Source organism: Hesperophylax consimilis, chromosome 17 (genome assembly GCF_061612785.1).
Source record: "Hesperophylax consimilis isolate HC1 chromosome 17, BYU_Hcon_1.0, whole genome shotgun sequence".
Lineage (NCBI taxonomy): Eukaryota > Metazoa > Arthropoda > Insecta > Trichoptera > Limnephilidae > Hesperophylax > Hesperophylax consimilis.
Genome location: NC_142852.1, coordinates 1,639,836 through 1,667,354, shown reverse-complemented (window position 1 = coordinate 1,667,354; position 27,519 = coordinate 1,639,836). Strand labels below are relative to the sequence as shown.

At 39.4% G+C, this 27,519-nt stretch overlaps 1 protein-coding gene across 1 annotated transcript; it reads left to right on the top strand.

Annotated features, from left to right (window-relative positions):
- Positions 1–1,871: 1,871 nt before the first annotated feature.
- LOC149415741 (uncharacterized) lies at positions 1,872–27,519 on the top strand. Its single transcript, XM_089641475.1, has 3 exons — positions 1,872–2,043; positions 18,086–23,623; positions 25,909–27,519. Exons 2-3 carry the CDS (start codon positions 18,185–18,187, stop codon positions 26,194–26,196), a joined length of 5,727 nt encoding a protein of 1,908 aa, XP_089497601.1. The 5' UTR covers positions 1,872–2,043; positions 18,086–18,184; the 3' UTR covers positions 26,197–27,519.

Here is a 27,519-nt window from a genome sequence, read left to right as displayed (position 1 = left end):
CGCTTGAGTAGAATACAAATTAAACAAAAAAAATAGTAAATAAAAAATTTAAATGTAAGCTACTAAAAAAGATATTTTTTCAATAGAAATGTATGAACGCGTAAAGGAAAAACTTAAAAAAAAATACAATATTATAGCCAAGATTATCTGTGACAGTTTCACTTGATTAACTTTTTTACTTTCTTATAAAATAATTAAGAAAATTAATAAAAACCAGTTTTGTGCTTCAAATTAAACGTTCCTTGCCTCTTACCTCTTAAATAACAGAACAAAACGTGTTTTTAATAATTTTCGGAGCTTACTTAATTATTTCATTTCAAATTATTGACGTTTAGGCATAAAAACATATATTTTTAACTCATAGAAAAATATATTTTATACATACGGAATTTCACACTAATGGGACTTACCTAATGGGGGTGTGTACTGAAGGTAGGGAGACGAGGAAGAGCAAGGTTAGAATTATAGAAGTGTGTTTTGGACGTGTCGTGTGCCATAAATAAATCCATTATTTTTACTTACCTTGGGAATAGAAAAAATCATTATTAAATGTACAGTGTTAAATAAAAATCATTAATAATAATAATAATAATATTGGACAATTTTTATAGCGCCGCTTTTGTGAGTTATCACCTCAGGGGCGCTTTACAGTTGATGCAGGTATTACAAAAAATATAAATATTACTAAAATAGAATAAAGTTAAGTAAAGTAAAATGAAGAACAGGAACAGGTGACATGAAGATAGAAGATGGAGACTCTGCAGCAAGAATCCTAGGTGGTGAAGAAACTGGACCAACTACTGCAGCAAGAGAGTCCACCAACAGTGCCAACACGAGGTTCGTCATCCGTCCAGGTATGTGTTTGCTGCTAATAAAGCTCTGACACGATATCCTCACATAGATAACAGACCTTGGCAGCACCGCTGTGACGTTCGATGAAGATAGAAGATGGAGACTCTGCAGCAAGAATCCTAGTTGGTGAAGAAACTGGACCAGCTGCTACAGCGAGAGAGTCCAACGCGTCCACTAACAGTGCCAGCACGAGGTTCAAAGATATAGTAATAAAAAAACGTTCATTAAATATATGATATATACAGTATTAAAGAAACTTTGTAAGTAAATATCATTAAAGATACAGTAATAAAGGAACGTTATTTAATAAACATCATAAAAGATACAGTATTAAAGAAACGATGTTAAATAAACATTAAAAAAAAATTAGGAAACACTACGCGATACTCCAAAAATCGAATCAAAATGCTATTTCTTTTTTTCATTTTAACGCGACCCGCAAATTGAAGACACCTGAGAAACCGGTTGGCAATGTTGGCATTAGCGAAAAAATTATTAAACAGTGATGAAGTGCCCAAAATTTTTATTTCCCTAAATTTCACACTAAAATTTCCCTAGATTACAGAATGTACATTTGGAATTGTGTGGGGAATTCCTCACTCATTGCTGGATTCCCCACAACGTTTTTTAGAATTCGTCGGAGGGGGGGATTGCTAGAGAATTTGAGAAGAATAATTCCTGACAAAATATTTTTGAATAAATTTGAAAAATGATTTGATTCCCCACAATAATTTTTCAAATCTATGTGGTGGGATGATTTATTCCCCACATTATTTTCGTGTCAACTGATGCGTTTCGGATAAAAGTCCGCAGATGAACATATCAAATTTTTACCTAGAATATTCGAAATTTCACCACATCTGCCCTAAATTTGTCGAAATAATCAAAATTTACCTAGTTTTTGTGTTTTTATTTCCCTAGATCTCGGGAATTTTCCCTAGGCATAAATAATACAAGATGAACACGGGAGACTTTAGACTTTATTTTAATTTTACATCAGCCGCGGAACGGAAGCGGGCGGGCGTGTGTGCTGTGTTATTCGTTTAACGTCTGTTATTATTAGTCATTTTTACTGTTTGTTAAAGAACAACAAGCTTGCTTGTTGTAAGTTATAATGTTAAAAAGACAGAATCAATGTTACAGTGTTTAAAAATAGTGGAAAAGTTGTACATCGGTGTGTCTTAGAAAAAGGTAAAAATCATTCATTATTATTTGTTATTTTATTAGCAAAATCAGAAGATAATAATTTGGCTAATCTCTCTAATAAATCGTCTGTCATATAATGTAGTTTTTCTAAAGTAACAATGTGGTGTACAGTAATATAACTTAATTGTAGAAATAGTCGAATTGTCTGTGGCAAAATGTAGTGTACAAGAAAGATGTGTACGAAGATTGTATGATGTGGAAGAGAATGGTAGGAGTAGTCGGGGACGCTCGAGGAAGGCATGGCACGATCAAGTCAAAACTTTACTCAAAACAACGCCGGGTTGTCAGCAGAGATGTGCAAAATGGGTACCCAAAACCATTTGAAATGCAAAATGGAAATGGGTCAAAACTTTTCCATTTGAAAATGTAAAATGCAAAATGGGTTTTAGAAAAGCATTTCAAATGCAAAATGCAAAATACCTATTTTCAAAATGCATTGAAAATGCAAAATGGTTTCTCAGGTCAAACAATTAAAATAATTATAGAATTTTTAAACAATTTTGTCATTTAATAATGGACATCAATGTAAAACAAACACATGATGGTAAATCCAAAAACACCACGACTACAGATTATGAAACCACAAAAAATTTGCGCGGGACTAATGTTGCCAACGTAAAAACATAGAAACTGCTATCTAACATTTAATATTACAGCGTTATGGCCCCATGTTCAGTACCTATTTGAATCAGTATTTTTTGTAATGGTATCACTCAATTGCCAGGGCTCCTACCAGGGAGCAACTTGACAAATGTAAATTATCTCTCATAGCGAGGTTGAGGACCGACTGATATTTGGGGCTTATGAAAACAAGATGAGTGGAGATAGTAGGAAGAATGTTGCAAAAAAGCATTTAAAATGGAAAATGCATTGAGAAAAGCATTTAAAATGCAAAATGCAAAATGGTTTTTAGAAAAGCATTTAAAATGCAAAATGGAAAATACCCATTTTGCATTTCCATTTGAAATGGATTTATTTGAAATAAAGCACATCTCTGGTTGTCAGGTAGTAATTTTATAAAAATGACGACATTCTTTCTTATTACGTAATATTTTAAATAATATTTTAAAGGAGATGTGGAAGTACTGGTCGCATTTTTAAATGTATTTTTTTTTTGTTTTTGTTTTCGTGAATGATTGGAAATCTTCCTGACTACCGATCGAGCAGTTGTTAGAAACGGGAATTTAAGCCACTTCCTGATAAAGTGTTGGTAAATTCCTAATAATATCGGAACACGTGTTCATCCTCCTTCGATTTAAGACGAGATGCAAAATGTTAGGACTCCTACGAACACGTGTACGGACATCGTGACAAAACATTGGTATTTAATTTAAGTTTATCAGGATTCCTAATCGATTCATTCGTTAATGGCCTACAATCCCGTTTTTAACAGGAATACGATCAATTTTATGAGATTTTAAATAAATTAGCAATATTTTCTGAAATCGGATAACATTCAGCAGTAGATACGACCCAAATTGTCGGTTATCTCTTGTAAATTTAATTGTTATTAATCTCATATTGTTCAATGATACACTAATCTTTATAAGACAAGGTTTTTATGCATAGCACAAAGGATAGCAAATTATTTGCATAGAATAAATAATATTTGACAAGTCAAAAGATTTCACCCACAAATGTAGATATAATACAGGGTTTTCCAATAAGAGGTGTTATTTTGATATTCAATCGTAAAAGATCAATGGTTTCGTTGCTTGTGTGGCACGTAGCGCCGTCTTGTTGAAAGTAAACGATGTCCAGATCAATACCATCCAATTCCGGCCATAAAAAATCATTAATCATCTCTCGATAGCGCAATCCATTCACCGTAACTGTTGCTCCAGCCTCATTTTCGAAAAAGTAAGGTCCAATGACTCCGCCGGACCATAAACCGCACCAAACAGTCACACGTTGAGGATAGAGAGGCTTTTCAACAATAACTCTTGGGTTTTCCGAGCCCCATATGCGACAATTTTGCTTGTTGACGGAGCCACCGAGGTGGAAATGGGCCTCATCACTCAAGATGATTTGCATTTGATTCACTCAGGTGAATTTTAATAATTTCAATGCGTTGTTGAAGCGTGTATCGTTCCATTTTTATGAATGGCGTAGTTTCTACTTGTCAAATGTCAAAAAATGACAGCTTCAAAAGTAACATCTACCAAAATAGCGGGCTGTTCAAAATAACACCTCTTATTGGAAAATCCTGTATATCTCTACGCCATCTAGTGGGAAATTCAGCACTAACAAAGCCTTTCCTACAAAAATAAATTCGGTTGTTTACAGGTGAAAAAATATAATAAGTAGTAATTGTCGATTGAAGTACTAGTACATATTGAATTATTTGGCGGGTTTGGAATAAGCCGAAATAGCTTAGTGGTTACAGAGCACCTGACCGGACATCAGAGGGTGCGGGTTCAATTCCTGCGGGGAGAAAATTAAATTTGTGTGGATATTTCAGACGAGTAATTAATGCTTGTTGAATTAAAATACATATCCTCGAATACAATAGTTAAATACTGTGTCTAAATATGCACGTGTTAGTCATATGACTTATCTTTGAGTACCATCAAGTGATATAAATATATATAATATTTATAGCGCTTATTTGCTTGGATTATTCTAGCACTGTAAGCATCATGTTTCTAGAAATATCAATAAAAAACCTTTCAATATATCGGATTTATTGATAACTAGCTGACATTTACCCGGCGTTACTGGGGTATATCCTTAGGAAATAGACATATACCGCCAAAGACTTTTTTGTAGGCCTGTTCAATATATACAATTCCGCAGTACATCATTTTGATGTATCTCATAAGGTTTAGCCAGCGTAAGCAATGTAAGTGCCCGAAAATATATTTTTACGACTTGATTATAAAAAACTATTTATGGTAACTTATAATCGTTCAGGAAAAAAAGCAGATGGCCAAAGAACAAAAAAAACAGTTGATATACTGATATACCTGGTAAAATTTTCTCGTTTGCCGACAATATCGCAATAACAGTTCAAGGAAAGAGAAAGAGAAGTTAGACCTAAGAATTATAGTTATGATAAAATTGTTTTTATAACAGTCAAAATCAGCTCCTAAAACTGAAAAAATCCGACAATTTGCACAAGCTTTGAAGAGATCAAGCGAGGATCTATTTACATATAGACAGAATTTTACATTTTTAAATATGAATGCAAATCTTGGATGCAGATATTAACCCACTTCTCGACATCCGATCGAGCTGAAGCTCGGCAGATACACGCGTTGTTTATGGACAATGCATTATTTTGAGCAATCACAAAATTTGTGTTAATCACATACACGTTTCTCTGGTCAACAAACACGATGGCTAATGCCATTTCAAGCAACTTATAGATGAAGCAACAGGCCGTTACTGAGAGTATCTTTCACTTTTGGCTTTTGTGTAGATACTTACAGGCGTTTATTGATGATAATGAGATGGAGATATAATCTAATATAATATAATCTAGTTTAAAACAAAATCGCTATCCGCGTCTGTCTATTTGTGCGCTTAGTTCTTCTAAACTACGCAACGGAGTTTGATAGGGTTTTCACTATTATTTACAGAATTTTTTCCGGAAGGTTTACGTATATGATACATGCGTATTGTATTTATAGAAAGTAGAGAAAAGTCAATGTTTTGTAATCAAGTCGTAAAAAAATATTTTTGGCGCTTACATTGCTCTCGCTGTCTAAACCTTATGAGATACATCAAAATAATTTACTATGGAATTGTATATCTTAAAAAGGTCTACAGAAAAGTCCTTAATGGTATATGTCTATCTCCTTAGGATAACCCCTAGCAACGCCGGGTAAACGTCAGCTAGTAAATAAATCAATTTTATATGGTGTTCCTCAGGGTAGTGTTCTAGGTACAATTTTATTTTTGTTATCATAATAATTTACTTTGAATAATTTGAAAAAGGCCTACAAAAAGTCCGCGACTGTATCTCCTAAGGATTACTCCCAGTAACGACGGGTACATTTTTTTTTATATTAACTCCACACAGGAGGCCCTGAAGAAAATAATTTCCCTCAGGGCCTATGTCATCTTTGGGGATGCTGTGTGGAGGGTCTTTTTGTGGAGAGGAAGGAGTGAACATGGGTCTTGAAGAGTCCCATGTTGTAGGAGGGAGGAAACACAGAGGCCAGCAGTTCGTTCCACAGCCGAGCTGTTGAACTTAAGAACGAATCGTAGAAGCGACCCGTTCTCATGTGACAAGTGTCAACCGTGTACAAATGTTGGGCACGCGTTTGGCGTGTATCCCGACTACGCACCGGTGCCGAAGGGATCAATGACGCTAGTTCCTCAGAGCATCTTCCATTGTAATACCGATAGAACAAGGACAGCATACCTACCTGACGCCTGTGCTCTAAAGATTGCAGTCCGTTTGTTAAGATTGGGGAATCTATCAAACGGACCGCCCGTTTCTGCACAGAGTCAAGGGTTTTTTTCAGGTATTTAGGGGCTCCGGACCAGAGATGGCTGCCAAATTAGACAGTAGGGCGCACTTGCGATTTGTACAGGGTCAGCAGTTGTGTACTATTAAAGTATCTGCGGGCCCTGTACAGTACGCCCAGCTTCTGAGAGGCCAGCTTTACTCTGGCTTCGATGGAGCCCCCATACCTGAGCTGGTCACTTATAGTTACACCAAGCATATCAATGGAAGGCCTGTTCGGAAGATTGCTTCCGTTGAAGGAGACTAGATTATCATTTAGATCCCTTTTAGACGTAATCAGACAGGATTGGGTCTTTGAAACATTAAATTCGACGAGATTACTTTTACCCCAAGAGGAAATACTCTCGAGATAACCGTCCATTCTCTGCTTCAAAGCCCTCCGAGCCGTTGGAGTTTGTGTGCCCTTTGGGGGCTTGTCAAACAAAAAGCTATCATGAACTGTACTGTCATCCGCGTAACAATGAATCGGTGCACATGTCAAAAGGTCATTGATGTGCAACAAAAACAAAGTCGGAGACAAAACCGATCCCTGTGGGACGCCAGCATTTATAGAGTGTGAGGATGAGGTGAAACCGTCAGCAACTGCCTGAATCGACCTATCCCTTAAAAAGTCAGCAATCCACGTACACAGGGATGCGGGAAGTCCGTAAGAAGGCAATTTGTTGACAAGTCCTCGGTGCCAGACCCGGTCAAAGGCCTTGGATATGTCTAGTGCGACCGTTTGGGTCTCACCGTGACGTTCCAGGCACCGCCCCCAAACATGCGACACATACGCGAGAAGATCACCGCACGAGCGGTTCCGCCGGAATCCGTATTGACGGTCGTTGATAATTTTGTTCTTCTCGAGGTATGTGAGCAGTTTGTCGTTGATCACACGTTCCATCACTTTGGACAGAACTGATGTGATCGCTATGGGGCGGTAGTTGGCCGGGTTGGAGCGGTCACCTTTCTTGGGAATAGGGTGAATGACCGCTTTTTTCCAACCAGAGGGCACAGTGCCACACTTCAGGGACATTTTGAAGAGCTTTGTCAAAACTGGAACTATTTCCGCAGCACACCTCTGCAGTACCAGGGCAGGTATTCCATCAGGTCCACTAGCTTTGTTAACATCGAGCCCCCGTATAACGTGGAGTACATCCCGATGCCGGATCCTCAGCTTTTTCATATAGAAGCCGCAGTGAGGAACCGACGGCGGAACAGCACCTCCGTCATCGAGGGTCGAGTTTTCCGCAAACATTTTCCCTAATAAGTTAGCCTTTTCGGTGGCGGTGTTTGCTAGTGAGCCGTCAGGTCTGGTAAGAGGTGGCAAACTGGGTTTGCAAAAATTCCGACCTATTGAGCCCGCAAGGGACCAGAATGCTCTGCTGCCATGCGGGCAGGCAGCCAGCTTTTTGCTGATCTGCAGGTCGTGTTCAAATTTTGACCTATTAATGATTCTCTTGCATTCCTTTGCCGATTTGTTGTATGCTGATCTGCTTTCGGGCGTTCGAGATGTGTTGTAGGCTCGGTAAGCCGCGTTTTTTCGTCGAACTGCTTCGGAGCATTGTCGACTGAACCACGGCTTTGAGCCCACACCAGTTTCTTTAGTAGTCGATTGTATGAAGCCATCCATCGCCGATTTGATGACTTCACCAATCTCCTGGGCACATCTTGAAGGGTCCGAAGTCCGAAAACAAACAGCTGACCACGGAAAAGCGTTGAAATGGGCCCGCATACCGAACCAATCTGCTGACCTATAGTGCCACACTTTTCTCCTCAGCCTCTCATTGGTTGGTCTGAGGCTAACGGGGATTGATGTCGTCACTAGGCAGTGGTCAGATGATCCCAGAGGCGCTGTGACGTCAATCTTATAACCGTGTGGCACAGTAGTTAAGAATAGGTCTAACAGATTGGAACGGTGAGTCTGGACATCAGGAACCCTTGTAGGCTCCTGAACCAGTTGCTCTAATCCGTAGCAAATGGCAAAGGATTCCGCCTGTCGGCCAGCCGAGTCCGTTGGGCCAGAGAACTTCAACCATGGTTCGTTATGAACATTGAAGTCCCCCAGAACAATAAACTCGGCCGAAGGGTAGCGGGGCAAGAGATCATCAATAGTATCTCTTAAATGTTTGAAGAGCTCGGAAGTGTCTGATTCGCTATGGTTCGGGGAGCGGTATAGACATGCGTAGAATCTTGCCGTACTGGCAAGATTGACGCGCACCCACATTACGTCAAATCTGGAGTTTTCCAGACTCAATAGTCGTACACAGTTGACGTCAGCTCGACTATAGAGGCAGACTCCTCCTTTGAATCGGAACTTGCTTGCAAGGGTAAAGCCCGGGCAGTCCAGATAGGAGGAGTCTGGCGGCTCGGCTATCTGAGTTTCGGAAAGGAAAAGAAGGTTGGGACGTTGGGACAAAAGATGGTGATGAACTGAATTTAAATTAGTGTGCAGACCGCGAATGTTGGCAAAATTTACCAACAGTTTTGGCCCGCACCGGGGACGCCTGCTACTCGCCGCTGTAATGATGTTAAGTTTGTTTGTATGTATATTCATGATTTTAATTTTGTTTTTCTTTTTTAAGGGTATGAAGTGAAAGGAAGGTCTGGAATGGAAAGGTATGAGGGGTGGGTAGGAATATGGGGTTCAGGCTGTCCAGGAGTGATGAGCGTTTGGTTCCAGCCCACCCACTGCGGTGCTAGGCGATAGGCTGGGAGAGTCCGGCTGGAGAGGGCATCCAATGCGCCCCAAACGCTGCTGCTGGGTCCCCTCCGGTCACGAACCGGCACAACAGCAGTGGCGGGGTTTTTTCACTCGCTGATGGGGCAGCCCACCCTTAGTCGTGAGCCTGAGGGTCGGGCCCCTGTACTATCGAGCGGCCCGGACAGCGGTAACCGGTTGTAAAGGGTCTCCCTCAACCAGCATCTCCCAACCGGCCCGCCACGCAGAAGGTGGGCCGACGCACCCGCCACCAAGACCTGGGCAAACCTTAACCCATGAACCCGGGCACCCCTGCTAAGTCACCAAACGTAGCGAACCACTTGGGGTGACCTGTGGCAGAGGTGTTGGTCATCCAATAAATGGTTCCCAGGGCGGCGGTACCCATTCCCGCCTACCAAATTATGACATGTCAGCAAACATGTCAGCAAAGTGTAAATAACACAATATCATCTCTAAAGAGAGATCCTACAGAAGAAGCATTGAAACAAGAGTTCACTTTCGTTTAGTTTTGGGTAAACTAGTCGAATTCCGCTGCATTCCAAGCCTCTTGAAAAAACAACTGATTTCATCTCATGAGGTTTAGTCAGCGTCAAGAATGTAAGCGAACGAAAATAATTTTTTAACGACTCGCTTACAAAACATCGACTTTTCTCTACTTTCTATAAATATAATATGAATGTATTATATATATAAACCTTCCGGAAGAAATTCTCTAAATGATAGTGAAAACCCTATCAAAATCCGTTGCGTAGTTTAGAAGAACTAAGCGCACAAACAGACAGACTTTTATTTATAGTATGCAGATATTCAATATATTAACTATTATAATTTGTGTTGCTTTTTCTCAGTTTTAAACCATTAATAACGTCATCTGATAGTATTATTGTCCCACGATTGACATTGACGATGTAGGCCCTCTGATTGGTCAAATTAAAATTGTCTGTTTCGGGTAATATGAATATTAAGACACGATTCCATACTAAAATAGGATCGCCTCATAATAATACGAGATTTCTTCAAAAGCATCGTTTCTGCTCATATAATTTTAATGGTTACAGCTTATAGGAAGAAACGAGATTATTTCCTGCTTATAATTTTTTAATTGACTTTTACCGCGTGAATTTAATAAATTTTTTATTTAATATAATTTTCACCATCAAGCCAAAAATGTGTATATTCTTGGTATAGCTTATATCGTAGGTAATAGGCATTAAAATCGCTTGACAAACGGAGTCTAGAAACGTTCGATTTCTAGCAAAACACTGATTTTTATTATTTTTGTGAATAATTTTATAAGAAAGCCAAAAAGTTAATCAAGTGAAACTGTCACAGATAATCTTAGCTATAATACTGTATTTTTTTTAAATTTGTTTCCTTTACGCGTTCATACATTTCTATTGAAAAAAAATAATTTTTTAGTAGTTTGCATTTATATTTTTTATTGAGTAATTTTTTTTATTTTATTTGTATTCTACTCAAGCGAAATGATAGGAAAACCTTCAATTTATCTAAAGCATATTTTTTGGTATTCATAATGTACACCAATTCGTTATAAAGATTAATCAAAATAGTGATTTAGCATTAAGCTTCGCCAATGTTTTGTTTGGACGGAGGTCATTTCTAAACGTGACAGTCTCAATATATCGGGACGGATGGCAATCTTACTGATACGACACAATGTTGTACTATAAATAAGTATTTGTTTGTGAGTGTTGTTGGTAGAGGATTATTAACCAAGTTACAAACGCGATAAGAATTATAATGTTGTCGACAATAGGCATAATAATACAATCTTTTATCTGGCAGTCTGGTTTGTTTGCGCTCGCAAAACTCGAAAAGTACTCCTCTGATATAACTGAAAATTTCAAAGTTTATTCTTATTAGTGCTAGGAGTGTTTAGAGAGTGGTTTAAATGGTATAAGAAGTTAGGGACAGTCGCATAAGGTTTAAATTCCCGCTCAACACCATCCGCCTGTTTTGATTTTTGCAAGAAAAAAACATGGCCAAAAAGTGCATTTTATTTTATTTTGTGGATGTTCAGGCATAAATATATATATATATTTTTTATCATTTTATAAATAACTTAATTTGCCACATTATATAATAAAATCTAAACCGAAAATGGGTTCGTAAGTAGGAGATTATTAACTTTAAAGCAGTTTTCATAGGCCTTATACATAATTTTTTTCTGGGCTTATAAAAAGACTTATCTAAAAAATACTCGATTATTTCAAAGGCCAAGATGTATTCTATTTGCAGTATTTAATTAAAGCATCTGAAACATTTCTAGGCGACCAAATTTTCAAACCAAAAACACATGATTTTGCATTACTACGTATGGCATCGCCTTGTCGATGTAACATTGTGGCATAATGGTGAATGGTGGACAGAGGCGGATTTGCAGTCTTGGCCGCCCTAGGCCCTAAGGCCCCAGACCATGTAGCCGCCCCTTTCTCAGTACCCATCATATTGACCAGAGTATCCAAACTTTTCAGTAAGTTCCTAGGGTCAAAACCGTTGTAATTTTCCTGCCATTATCATTCATGGTTCATGGAGTGAGATTTGTCCAGGTGTTGGCGGCGGATACGTCTGCCCACCTGCTGCGTGGCGGGCCGGATCGAGAGAGACTGGGTGAGGGAGGCCTTTTGACCTTTCCAGCCGGACTATCTTGACCCATCGCCTTGCACCGCAGTTGGAGGGATGTATTCATACGTATGTCACTCCTGGACACACTAATCCCCAGATTCCTACCCACCCCTCATACATTTTCCTTTTCAGAACTTCCTATCCTTCCCTTCCTTAAAAAGTCCCTTCACACAGCATCACCTAAGATGACATAGGTCGTGAGGGAAAATATTTTCCTCAAAGCCTCCTGTGTGGAATTAATGTAAAAAAATACGCTTGCTAAATTCGCTAGTTCGATTACTGTATAATTGTCGATTGTCGCAGGCCGGATTGATGACATTGGCGGGCCGTTGTTTGGAGACCCCTGATATAGACTATAGACTACATAATGAATTTACTTTATTGACAACTTTTATCGAAATCGATTCAGAAATTTAGTTAACTATAATAGCTGCTAGTTTGTAATACTTTCTAAGGTTTCAAGGATTTGAATAAAACATTTATAACAGTTCTCATACGTGTACATAGCGTACATTCCAAATTGGAAAGTATGAAATACGCCATCCCACGCATATTATAGCTCTGTGTGTGAACACGCTATTATGCATAACAATACCTAACGCGGTTCAGTCACTAGCGCAACCACAGACATAGGAATTAATAGACGAGAAGATAATGGCGAGGGGTAAAATCAACTGTTGAAGAACGAAGGGAGTAAGGCTGACTGTGATTCGTCAATAAATCAATCTGACAGTAAATAGGCATCTCGCATTATAATATCACCATTTAGTTCTTAAAAGTAAAATCTGCTTTTGAATGAATAGACATTTCTACATGAGAGCGCAAATTACTCGCCACGTTATGAACTAATTTGCGAAGTCCAAATTCGGCAAAGTAAGGCAGCTTCTATTTTCAGAGTCGTAGTTAGTTTCAGAGTATTTAGTTAAGACACTTTTACAAATGTCTCATAATTTACTTACCCCAGTAAACAACGATGAGCACACTTGAGAATCGCTACATTGTGATGTGATAGTATATGTTTCTAAAACTGATCCATATAATACGGTGTGAATAAGCTTAAAATAAAGTAAAATAATGCTTACTTATGGAATGTAATACGACAATTGGGTTTATTCTCTTTTTCACATCTATTTTTACAAGTTTTCATATCACAAGTCAACATTTTGCCGTGTTATTTCGTAAAATGAACCGATGATGCCTCGACCATAGTTCGCACAAGAATGATGACGTCACGTTTTCAAATTTCACTTGAGGCCATATGCGAGCCCAGCCGGCTCAATGGAACCGGTATGGGGAGTGGGGATAATACGCTTTTAATCACTTAGGGCAGGTCTACTAATATTCATATGTCTATGAGCGCAACTGAATCACGGTAGGGATTGGAAATACGCGAGCGGGCGAGCGACGAAGCATGATAGGTGTGGCGAGGGCGGCTGCGGGGCGTGGGGGCGCGCTGTGTGCTGTGTGTGAACACGCTCTTGCATATCGCTATTTCGTACGTAGAATATTTAGGTATTTAGGAAGTCATTTCTTGTTATCATCTGTGACTTTTTTGTCACGATTGGCCGCCCCTAATATCTGGCCGCCCTAGGCCCGGGCCTACTAGATATTATAAATAAAAATAGTTGCGGTTCGTTCCAGAGTGGCAAATACTCTCAGTATCGCCCCGGAGTAAGACCACCATTCTGAAATGGCTTTGGCCGTGTTTGTTGACCAGATCTGAATAGCCAGGTACTCCCTCATCTCCTTACCTCCTTGGCCTCACCGCTTGACCACGGAGGCCGTCAATCATGGGCTACACTTAATTCCTTGTATATGTATATAAAACTATATCAATTATAAAGTTATTTGATTGTATTAATTAATCAGTACATATAGGTACCTACCTATCTGATGTGTACCGGGCGTTGATGGGGTTTTTTAATATTTTAGAAATTTTGAATTGTAATTGTAATTATTTGTTTCACTCGATCGTGCCATGTCTTTTATCATGTCATTCTCGACTTCTAACATTCATCTTTATTCGTTCAAAACGCCTCAAAAATGAGTACAAAATGGTAAAAACAACAAATATGTATTTGATTCATGTCCTCCTCATGCGTCACCGACTTTTTTCCCATTCACTTCGTGTAGTATCATGAAATTGTTGTTACTGTTAAAAAAAACTACATTACATCGACTTTAATTCGAATCATTCCAATCCTCGGGCATCCCCGACTTATTCTACCACTCAAATTAGTCTCTAAACACGACTGACACTTATAAGAACAATCTTTGAAATTTGCAGCTAAATCGGTCCAGTAGTTTTTGACACAAACAAAGATATAGATTATAGGTTCCTCAACAGTGCTAGCATATTCAACATCGACTTGGTATAATCATTTAATTTAATTGCCTTCAGCGGTCGAAATAAATAACCTTGAAACCACGTGACACATTGCGTATGTGTCACATAAAAGGAACAAAGCAACCGCAAATGGCGCGAAATGCCGGTTAAAGTTGCTTCCTTCCTTTCCTGTAATTCGTGGCTTGGTTCGTATGTAATATATACGTCCCATTACATATACTATGTCAGTATATTTACTATACTATAGTAGATATACTATGCTAGTGATGCACACCCGACGGCACACGAGCCTATTTCAAACAAACAATCATTTTCGACCTGTTCAATTTGCAATGTTTTCTGTGTATTTCAAATGCGATATACACATACTATTTCTTAATTTTCCGTATAAACAATTACTGTTTTCGAAACTAGATAAAATTATATTTCCGGTGTACGCATTTAAAATAAACATTACTGTTTCTAAATAATAAAATTTTAATATCAAACGTGAAAAATGCTGTCAATATTTTATTCAAATCATAGAAAAATTGAGAGAACTTAATATTTTGAAAACACATTAGTGTTGTTTTGGGAATTTGTAAGAAAAATGTAACTTCACATTTATCTCGTTCATATAATTTATTTATTTATTAATTTTTAGGAAATCGACTTCACTTTGTACATAAGTATTATATAGCCTAATTAAAACCAATTATGGATTTCCTCCTTGTGACTTTACCTCTACTGAGACAGCATAGTGAGGAATAAGTCATTTAAATTTGTAAGAAATTAATATGAAATCAAAAATTTATACAAAACAAAAGATTATATAAAATTAAATATTTAGAAAATAAAACATTTATAGCCATGGAGAGAGTTTGTAGATATAAATCAAATCATAATAGAAATATATACAATAGAGACATAAAATTGGTCACAAACTATCAGAGAAATATTATTTTATGGATCTCTTGTATTTGGTAAGTTCGCAATTGGAAATATCAACCTTGGATAATACGCTATTGTAATTATTGCATAGTCTGTTCAGGCAGGAATTCTGCTTAGAGTTCGTTTTGCACTGATAGTAAAAAAATAAGAAATAATGTTTGAGGTTGAATCCATTTTTACTATTACCCATTTTGGCTATTTTAAGGGTTTTTATTAATGGATTCCAGTACAAACAATTATTGAGGCAAACTAGAAAGAATTATTATTTCTCTTTAAAAAAATGAAGTATTTCCCTATGATAATACTTTTATACAATATGGACGCCCGGTCATATTTGACCCTCAAACGCTGGAGGAGTTACATATAAATATTGACATATTAAAGTTTGTTAAATCGGCCCTCCGGCAAAAAAAGGTTGTATATCACTGTAAAGTCCGAGAATTCGTTAATAGATTTTTTATCTCTTATTTATTTGAGAACTGAACTCGGTTTGCGTTAATAAAAACAAAACCAGAGAAGCGAAGCTAGCAGTCAACAATGGAGTTGTGGTACCTACCCTGATGCATGGCAGTGAGGCATGGAAGGGTGAAAGTATGCCAAATGCTGTAGAAAAGAGATCCCTGAGGCGTATGTGTAATCCTTAAGGCCAGCTTCCACTATTTTCGTAATAATTTACTTGTTTTGCGCAAAATGATATTTTTGTAAATTGGATCGTTTTGCCAGATAATGTGTTTATACAAAGTGTCTGGGGGTAAAATGCGCTAAAGTTGGTAGTAAAAAAGATAAATAACTTTTTCTATATTTCGTATATTAGCATTACTGTGACTGATGGAAATCGGAATTCAGGCATTTGATATGGAATTTTGAAAAAAGTTATTTATATTTTTGAATTCTAGCATCACGCAAAATCACCTCCCGGAGTTAGCGTACTTTACCCCCGGACACCCTGTATTTATTATGCAATATTTCCTTGTCAAGCAAATAAAATATATTTGAGTACGTTAGGAGTTAGGTTAGGTTAGATTTAGTATTTTTTTTAATATTAGCATTTAACTTTTAGACATGTTTAAAAAATGATTACCATGTTTAAAGTTAACAAATCTGGGGAAACTACGAAAGGTAGATTAGAGACAGACAGACGTAGATAGCGAATTTATTTTATACTACAGGGTTTTCCAATAAGAGGTGTTATTTTGAATAGCCCGCTATTTCGGTAGATGTTACTTTTGAAGCTGTCATTTTTTGACATTTGACAAGTAGAAACTACGCCATTAATAAAAATGGAACGATACACGCTTCAACAACGCATTGAAATTATTAAAATTCACTTGAGTGAATCAAATGCAAATCATCTTGAGTGATGAGGCCCATTTCCACCTCGGTGGCTTCGTCAACAAGCAAAATTGTCGCATTTGGGGCTCGGAAAACCCAAGAATTATTGTTGAAAAGCCTCTCTATCCTCAACGTGTGACTGTTTGGTGCGGTTTATGATCCGGCGGAGTCATTGGACCTAACTTTTTCAAAAATGAGGCTGGAGCAACAGTTACGGTGAATGGATTGCGCTATCGAGAGATGATTAATGATTTTTTATGGCCGGAATTGGATGGTATCGATCTGGACAACGTTTACTTTCAACAAGACGGCGCTACGTGCCACACAAGCAACGGAACCATTGATCTTTTACGATTGAATATCAAAATAACACCTCTTATTGGAAAACCCTGTATATACTAGTATGTTATTGTTTAACTTGATTTTGCCATGTCTTCCTTGGGCGCCCCCGATTTCTTCTATCATTCATGCCACTCTCTAAACACTCCTGACACTAATAAGAACAAATTTTGAAATTTTCAGTGAAATCGGTCCAATAGTTAGTTTCTGAGTCTAAAGGGGACAAACAAACTAACTTTAATTTTTATATATATGGAAGACTAACTGAAGTACCCGGCGTTGCCCGGCTTTACAGAGAGTTTTTCAAAATTCAATGTAGTATATACCTTTCTCTTGTTCTGATGGTCAAGTGTGCGAAATTTCATCAGTATCGTAATAAAACTGTAGATTTGTATATAAATCGAATCCACACTGCCACTCTTCATTATACAGGGTGTCCACTTTACTCCCGGATACCCTGTATAAATATATATATATACAGGGTGTATCGGCATGTACCCGACAAACTTTAACCAGCACATTTAGCACATGAGTAAAACACACCTTAGCACATTTGGAGTAAAAAATGTTATGGGCACTTTGCTGTCCGGTAACATTTTTTTTTAATAAAAAATTTATTAATCATATTTTCACCACATGTCATCAATGTTTTATCCTTTTTCAAAGTTTGAAAACCCGTCTGGCAATATTTTGTTCGAGTTTCGTTGAATAATGTACGTACGTACCTACGTTGGCGCGCTTTTACAATCAAAACGAAATGGCACGACACCATTCGTCTCATTTTTAACTATTATTATTTAGTGTGTACGAAAGAGCGAGGACACTTTTTGACACACTTGCTAATAACAGCTGTTGAACACGAGAAACAATGCAAATGACAGTGACGGAGTGTGGATTTTTTTATTTATTTTTTGTTTTTAATGGAAAAAAATGTTACCGGACAGCAAAGTGCCCATAACATTTTTTACTCCAAATGTGCTGAGGAATAGCTGGTTAAAGTTTGTCGGGTAATTCCGATACACCCTGTATAGTAGCTGAAGTACCCTACTGTAAACGGTGACCTTCTTTTCAGTATCGGAATAAAACTGTAGATTTGTATAAATATCAAACCAACAGACACTCTCTTTTATATAAATAGATTGTACCTAACTGAAATGTATTTAAATAACGTATAATTATAAAGCAGAATTCCTTTGTTGATACAAATTACCTGTAAATTGTGCGCAAATATCTAACTTATTTTTTTACTTGTTTCCAGATATTCAGTTTTCTCGGCAAACTTCCAGAGGACGAGCGCCACTTACAGTAAACTATTACATAGAATTAATGCAAACATATTCACTTGGAAGAAATCAAAATGACTGACAAAATGGATCATCGTAGAGATTCTTCTGGATCTGAAGAAGATAGAATTACATCGCTTAACTATGAACTATTTACGGTTTTACGACAAAAGAATCGTGAAGAAATCACTGTCGCCGGCTTAAAGAAATGTCTGCTAGGAGGAGCAGAAGTCAACACCCAAAACAGGAAAGGAAACACCATTCTGCATCTCGCAGCAAAAAAAAAATACCAGCGGGTTGCGAGATATCTTTTATCGGTTAACGGAATTAGAAAAGATATTAGGAACCGCAAGGGTTTCACTGCCGAAGACCTTGCAGAGCCGGGCTTTCTCGAACAATCAATTCGCAATACAGATGTGCGGATTGATATGGTTCAAAATGAATGCGGTATCAATATTGATAAAGACTTCAAACAATCACTTTCTACAGATTTGATAGTTGATAAAGATTTAGACCTCAGCAATAAGGCGTTTGCTATCTTGCTGAGAGCGTGCAACAACTACTCCCGAAGCAGAGCCAAAACATTGGAACTCAAACCCTTTCCTGCTAATAAAATAATGGCACTGTTCGCTCTTTTAGTTTACCGCGAAAAAGGAAATCAAAGCCATGAGGAGTATGAAAAATCTTTGAAATTGCCAGAAGGATGGATACTTTTAACCACGGCCAGTAACACCAGCAAGCGGAACGGATATTTCGGAGCTGCCTTTTTAAACGCCACTCTCCAGCTAGTGGTGGTGGCTCACCGGGGAACAGTTCCGCTGAGCCCCGGTTCGTGGTTGACTAATCTATTCGGAATCTACTGGAACAAGATTGCTCCTAGTGTGAATTCAGCTGTCACATTCACCGCCATTATCTGCAAAGCGTTGAGCGAAGCCAACAGATTGAACTACAGACGTTTCCAACTTTCTCTGACGGGCCATTCGATGGGTGGCTGGCTCGCAAACGTCTCCGCGTTCTTCGCCAAACACCTCCATAAAGACGGTGAGCGTTTCGTTAAGTTAAAAAATAGCCAAGAAGGTTTCCTTGCTCACACGGTAGTATTCGATAACCCCGGCTGCAAGGAGATGATGACCAAATTGACGGAAAGTGCGGATTTTCGGTATGACAGATCAATCGTGCTGGATCGCTTGGACATAACCTGTTACTTGTCCGCCCCCAATAGGATCAACGGATGCAACCTGCATCTGGGCGCCATCTATCGCGTCATCACCGACCTTAAAGACATGAACTACTGGCAGAGGGAAACTCCGCTCTATAACTTGGCAGTGCACGATATGGAGAAAATACTGAATGCTTTCGAAGGGACTCCGACCATCGAGCAGGTCGCTAACTGGCCACGCTCGGGTGTGCTGAGGCAGGGACGAGAGCATGCTGAGTTCTTCCGTAGAGCCAAACCCAGGAACAACTACCACCCGCAATCGGAGGAAAGTGGCTATTACATCACCATACCCCTCGACAGCGAGGAATGCAACCTGCGGATCTTCTCCCAGCAAGAGCAGAGCTTCCTGGAAACTTGGTCAGTGCTGCTAGAATCTAAATTGACTCTAGACCACCTAGAAAAACTGGCCAAAGAATTTGGTTTCAAACAGTGGAACGATCTAATGCCCCCATTTACTATCGACAAAGAGAAGAGCACCTTGAGGTGTGGAGATAAAAAGTCCTTGGACATAGTCATCAGGCATTGCAAGCAGCTGATTCGTTGGTTTCTCGAAGATGTGAATGAAACCACAAAGGCGCAGGTGGCGGAAGTACCCACCGTTGTCGAGACCATCTTCCGGGGACACTCGCAGAGCTACCTCATCTCCTTGCCCAAGAGCCAGGTGGACTTCAAAGACAGCGTTGAGCTGAAGCTGTTCCTGACTTCCCGCTCCCAGCGCATCCTCTTCATACAGGCCGAGGATAGCGAGTTCCAAGTCACCAAACTTCACAACATCTTCAAACAGATCAAGGATGACAAGAAAAACCAGAGCGATTGGGATCTTCAAAGGTATTTAAAGGAAAGGTGCCAGACATTCCTGGAATGGAGACAGTTGCAAGAACTGGCCAAACTAGTGAACATTGAAAGTATCCTGAAATCCGACACATCCTTCGATAATCTGCTGGTTATAGAATACAAATCCGAAGGTGACTCAGAGATCAGCGACTCTGATCGCGAATTTCTCGATTCTGTGTTTAAGAAATTGGAACAGACAGACAGTAAAAAAATCGTATTGATCTCGCCACATACAATAAAATTGCCCGATAGAATAGCCACTGAACACCCCGCGGATGCCGTGAAAATCACTGACCTCACGATGGAAGCGCAGAAGACATTGTTGGCGAAGATGGCTATCTCCCTGCAAGGGACCGAGATTAGTTTGGCAGAGATAGTAGGCATCCAAAACTTTGACAACGAGTCTTCCATCGCAACCTTCAATAGATTGATAGGCTCTGACGAACTTAAGCAGTTCATCACGGACACAAGCACCGTGCTACATTTGGGCAAAGAACTCCCTACTTTATCCGATCTAGAAGTAGTCTACACCACTCCCGTAAACAAGGTTACCAGTCTCCAGCAACTGCACATGCATTTCTCCAACTTGGACGAAAGTGTTTCTAGGCATCCGTATTTCGTCATCAGCGGAGTCAGTAACGAGAGCCGGGCCTCCGAACCAGGCTGGAGAGAGGTTTTGGACGCGGGAAGAAGTAAGGTTGAGATAAAATGGATCCCGACATATTCAGAAGACGGGGAGCAATTGTTCAAGGAGCTGGTTCACCAGTTTCCCCACCACGTGGTCAACTGGCTCCACAGCACTGCTGGACATCTCCGCTGGCAGCAGATCTACGACCCGGGCTTCTATATCCAGAGGCATTTTATTAAAAGGGTGATCATTGACACCACGAAGATCTCAAAGATGAAGAACAGCAACGATCTGCATGTGTTCCAATATTCGAAAAACAAGGAATCGCTGATGTTATCACTCAACATAAAGAATGACAAAGATTTCTTTAAGAATTATATAATATCGTCCAACGATCAATATGACACTATCACTAAGGATAATTATGGCAAAAACATCCACTTTTTTACAGTTGAGGAAAAAGATAAGGGTTGTATCGTGTGGCGGCAATCGGTAGGGTCTCTGGACGGTCTCAGACTTTGCTTGAAGCACGATGAGACGCAAGCCATAGGTGAAGAGCTTCTGTGTGACGGCAGCAGCAAGCTGGTGATCCTGGCGGACGAGCCCGGCATGGGCAAGTCCACTAGCCTCACCAGAGTGTCCGGTCTCATCAAGTCCTCCTGGATCATACGAATAGATTTCAAGCACTTCCAACAACCTATCAGCAATCTTCCTTACGACATCACCATCCGGGACGCTGTTGACTTCCTGTTAACTGAGAGAACTAACTGCGATGGCGCTGAACGAAATTTGCTGCAGTATTGCCTCCAGACTGACACCTCGAAACAAGTTTACATCTTATTCGACGGATTTGATGAAATTCAAGAAATCCACTCCGGAGAGATTATCAAAAAATGTGCTCAAGAAAAGGTAGTTAGACTTTTGAGGTTCTTGAAAAATAACACAAAGGCGAACCTTTTAGTGACTACTAGGAAATATCCCAGCCACGTGCTGGAAAACGAGCTATCGGTGTTCGTGACCAAGTTCAAGAAGGTGGACATTGAGCAGCAGAAGGCGTTTCTTGTAAAGTTCTGGCAGTGCCATCTGGCCTTAGAACCGGGCGCTGCTGGAGAGCGCGACAACATGCTGCAAGAGTTCGCAAACAGCTGGCAACAGAAGGCCGCAAACATCCTGGGTGAGGACATCGCCAGCTTCATGGGCATCCCGCTGCAGATGCGTATGATGGCCGAGGTGTCTCTCAAGCAGATTCGGCTGTGCATAGAGAGCACCAACCTCAGAGACATGGAACTTCCCTTCAACAACGTGTTTGAACTTTACTCGATTTTCATCAATGCCAAGTACGACATCTATTTAAAAGACAAGTCCGGTTTCTCGGTCGGGCTGAACAAAGTGAACAGAGGATGGTTCGAGCGCGAGTTGACCAAGAAGCACCGCGCGCTCGCATTCCGGCAGCTCTTCCCGGATCTGGCCACACACTTCCTGGGAACCGAGCTGACCGATGAAGAGATCGTTGAGTTGAACAGAGTGGGGCTGATTCAGTCCGGCAGTGATGGGACAGTCGAGTTCACTCACAGAACCTTCGCTGAATACTTCACGGCGGAGCTGCTGGTTCACTGGTTGGGCAAGCCCCGCGGTCGCCACCACCACTACCCGTCCACGGAGGAAATTCTCTTGTTCAGACTTCTCTTGGAAGAGGACTGCAAGGTCTGCCGACAGTTTGTCGATGACCACCTGAGAAGGTCTTCTCCTGCCCTGTGGAACAATCGCTCGCAAGTCGTACGCTTATGGGGAGAAAAGAATAAGCAGTTTTTCAACCCCCAATATCAGACAGCTTTGCACATCGCAGTCAAAGAAAAGAGAGATTCCATTGTCAGTTACTTGCTTGGCAGCTTTGAGCAAAGCCCTTCAGTCAAGGATTACGTCTCCTTCGTGACTGCCCACGATATCAGCGGCGACACCGCGTTGGCCCTTGCAGCCAAGAACAAATCAAATATATCCATCAAAAAATTGTTAATGCACGTGAATAATGATTTACAAAAAACCATAATTATTTCAACAGTTTTCAAATCTCTTAAAAATTATGACGATCCGTGTACGCACATCGACGATATTATCCAATTCACGTTGGTAACAAACGGCTGCTGGAAACTTGAGCCAAGTTTTGTGCAAAAAAGATGGAATTTGATAAAGTCAATCCTCGGCGCTGCTAAAAGCGATATATCGACTCTTCAAGAAGTATTGAACAAAGTGGAAGACCCTGCAGATTTACACCTCCTACTGGCTGCAACTGATCTCAAGGGGGACACAGCTTTGCACATAGCGACTAAATCTGCACAGTTCGACATAATACAATATCTGCTGCAAAAGCACGCAGATGTAGACACAATCGATCGCAAAGCCATGACCCCACTCTTACACGCAGCAAACTTGGAAATCGTTAAGTTTCTCATTTCTCGTGATGCGGACATCATGCATTGTGACTTTTTCAACATGACAGCTCTAGCATGGGCCGCCAAGAGAGGATATTGTGACATTGTCGAGCATCTGTACAATCTGCGGCCTGACTTGTTAAACATCTCGGACGTTAACCGAATCACGCCAATGCAGCACGCTGCCAAGGAGGGTCACAAAGACGTGGTAGACTTCTTGTTGAAGAAGGGTGCAGATATTAACGAACAGGACAAGTTCGGGATGAGTGCCTTGTCATGGGCGGCTCGTGGGAAGAGACTGACCGTGTTAAGGTTCCTCTTGGAGAAGAAAGCGGACATTAACCAAAGGGACCGCTATGAAATGAGCGCATTGCAGATCGCCATAAAAGCGAGCAGTTGGAAGGTACGCATCATTTTTTTTAGATATCATCATGCATGATAGGATTTTTGTTTCAGACTGATTGGGTTCTTTTCATATTTCCACGGCAACGGAACTGCGACGGCAACAGCAACAGTTTAATTTCTTTAACACGAGTGAGGGAGATGTATGATAATGAGTACATTTCTCTTTTGAGGGAAGCAGACAATTCAACACACCTTTGAAAAGCGATTCAAAGTCATTAAAATTGATGAAACAAAAACTAGGTTAAGTAACTATTAAAGTTTTTGTTTAATTACTTTTCATGACTTTATAAGAGTGTATTGAATGGTAATTTTGATAAGTTATCTTGTCACTAATATCTAAAATTTTTTAAATTTTGATTTATGTTTCTGTAGGGATTGTAGGCTGTTTTTTCAAAACTACTTCAATAATTAGTATACAAACCACTATTACGGGGCTTACAATTTTTCATACGCACCTCCCCGTTAAAAAATAAGTACAGGGTTATCCAATAAGAGGTGTTATTTTGATATTCAATCGTAAAAGATCAATGGATTTGTTGCTTGTGTGGCACGTAGGGTCGTCTTGTTGAAAGTAAACCTTGTTCAGATCAATACCATCCAATTCCGGTCACGAAAAATCATTAATCATCTCTCGATAGCGCAATCCATTCACCGTAACTGTTGCTCCAGCCTCATTTTCAAAAAAGTAAGGTCCAATGACTCCGCCGAACCATAAACCGCACCAAACAGTCACACGTTGAGGATAGAGAGGCTTTTCAACAAAAATTCTTGAGTTTTCCGAGCCCCAGATGCGACAATTATGCTTGTTGACGAAGCCACCGAGGTGGAAATGGGACTCATCACTCAAGATGATTTGCATTTGATTAACTCAAGTGAATTTTAATAATTTCAATGCGTTGTTGAAGCGTGTATCGTTCCATTTTTATTAATGGCGTAGTTTCTACTTGTCACATGTCAAAGAATGACAGCTTCAAACGAACTGCGCTCGCCAGATTTTTTTATTGATTTATTTTTTATTATAGTTATTCTTGTTTTATTTTTTTGAATATGGTTAATTTTTTTTACATTTTTATAGCTTCTGTTTTGTTTCTTTTTTTTGAACTGGTCAATTTTAAATTATGTTAACTCTTAATAAAAAATAAAATAACCTGATGTTTTTAGTTTCATTTTTATTAAAAAAAAAACCCGAGTATTAAGTGGTTAAAACTTTTTTTAAATTAATTATTTTAAAGTCTAACCATTGTCAATCAGTTTCAATTTCTATTCCCGATCCTTCAGTAGAATCATATGAGTTATTTACTAAAGAATTGGGAAGGTTTTGATCATATATAATATTGTCTTTCAATCATGTCATCCAATATTCAGCAAGGTTATATCGCGCATTGCACAGTTTAAATTCCCGTTGGGTCGTGGCCGCCTGCTACTGGTTGTCCAGCGGATTCAGTCAATCCCTTCTTTACCGGCCGATACGCACGGCAGCTGGAGAAGTTTCCCTGTTGGCCGACAGAGTGCTCCTCTGACTAAACCACCTGAACTAAACGACTAGCACCAATATGCAGCTAATCCTATATAAATAAAAATGTAAATGTTCCTTTGTTCAAAATCTTAAATCTCCGAAAGTACTTCACAGATTGCTTTGAAATTTTGCCACAACGTTGCATTCGAATGCGCGTGTGTTTTTATATACCTATATTATATACAGGGTGTATCGGCACTAACCCGACAAACTTTAACCAGCTATTCCTTAGCATATTTGGAGTAAAAAATGTTATGTGCACTTTGCTGTCCGGTAGCATTTTTTTTTCAATTAAAAACAAAAAAATTAAAAATTTCCACACTCCATCACTGTCATTGGCATTGCTTTTCATGTTCAACAGCTGTTATAAGCAAGTATGTCGAAAAGCGTCTTCGCTCTTTCGCACACACTAAATAATAATAGTTAAAAATGAGACAAATGGTGCCGTGCCATTTCGTTGTGATTGTAAAAGTGCGCCAATATAGGTACACACGTACATTATTTAACGGAATTCGAATAAAATATTGCCAGATGGGTTTTCAAACTTTGACAAAGGATAAAACAGTGGTGACATGTGGTGAAAATATGAATAGTAAATTTTTTATTAAAAAAAAACGTTACCGGACAGCAAAGTGCACATAAGATTTTTTACTACAAATATGCTAAGGAATAGCTGGTTAAAGTTTGTCGGGTACGTGCCGATACACCCTGTAGATGTCATCTGTGACATTCAATCTATTACATCATCTGTTTTAATTATTTTTCAGGAAGCTAAATATCTGGTGGAACAAGGAGCGGAACTCAACTCAGCCGATTGGAACGGGGTGACGGCTTTACAAAGGGCCACCAGAGCTGGTAAATGGGAGCTGGTCAAACAACTGCTGGACCGCGGAGCCGACGTCATGGCTCCTAACAGCGGCAAATGTATCCTCCACTACGCCATACAAGCTAACAAAACAGACATAGTGAAACAGCTGATAATGAAAGGAGCTGACATTGGTCAATTGGACGATAGCCGGAAAGAGAAACTTGTAAAAATGAAAATTTCTAACTAACCATCACGCCGTTTCTCCGTAAGGGTAGGCAGAGAGGACGGACCGCCAAACAGCTCGGTCACACCACACACTCCTTGCCTCATTCACATTCATACATCGTCTCATACATACTCTTCTATTATTCTGTTTCTTGACATGGCCCGACTCGAGTATCTGATTCACTTGATCGTGCCATGTCTTCTGCTATATATATCCTCCTTACACTCTTATCTTCGCTCATTCGCTCTACATGCCCAAACCATCTAAGCGTCCCTTTCTTAATCTTATTCATTACGCTTACATCAGCCTTGCACTCTTTGCGGATCTCCACATTTCTCACACGATCATACATGGTTTTACCACACATTCGTCTCAGGGATTTCATTTCTACAGCATTCAGTCTACTTTCATCCTTTCTCTGCCAGTTCCATCCATCAGGGTAGGTACCAGCACTCCATTGTGGACTGCTAGCTTGGCTTCTTTGGACAGTGTTTAGTTAGCGCCAACTGCGTTCAGTCCTCCATGAATGGAGTTCCCTGCATTTCCCCTTGTTTCAATATCTCTGTCAGCCTTCCCATCTCTCTAGAACATACTTCCTAAATACACAAACTCATCCACCTGCTCCAAGTATTCCTCAGCAACAACTATATTGCACACTGTTTTCGTACTCTCTCTTTCAAACACCGTGACTTTAGACTTACTTACATTCATCATTAACTCATTCTTCATACATACTTCGCTCATCAAAATTTCATGAAAATTTCAAAGACTTAAAACCCATTGGACTGGTAATCTTAAGGATAAATAATTGTTCTTAAGGATATAATTAAAAGCATTCTTAATCTGCTCTTTCATTGACAGCGCTAATTTAATTATTAAAATGTATGTTTATTTGTTTGTCTCGTACGCGTACCTATAACGTTCATCCGATTGCGATGAAACTTTCAAAGCTTGTTCTTATCGGTGCAGTCAAATTAAATTCGACATAATGTAGTTTTTTAACAGTAACAATGTGGATTTTATGATACTCCCGAGGAAGATACGGCACGATCAAGTGAAGCAGATACTTGAGTCAGGTCATGTCAAGAGTCAGAATAATAGAAGAGTATGTATGAGACGATGTATGATTGTGATTGAGGCAACGAGTGTGTACCGAGACCGAGTTGTTTGGCGGTCCATCCTCTCTGCCTACCTCTGTGACAGATAAACATATACCGTCTCAGACTTTTCTGTAGGCCATTTTAAGATATACAATTCCGTAGTACATTATTATGATGTATATCATAAGGTTTAGCCAGCGTTTGCAAAGTAAGCGCCCGAAAATATTTTTTTTACGACTTAAAC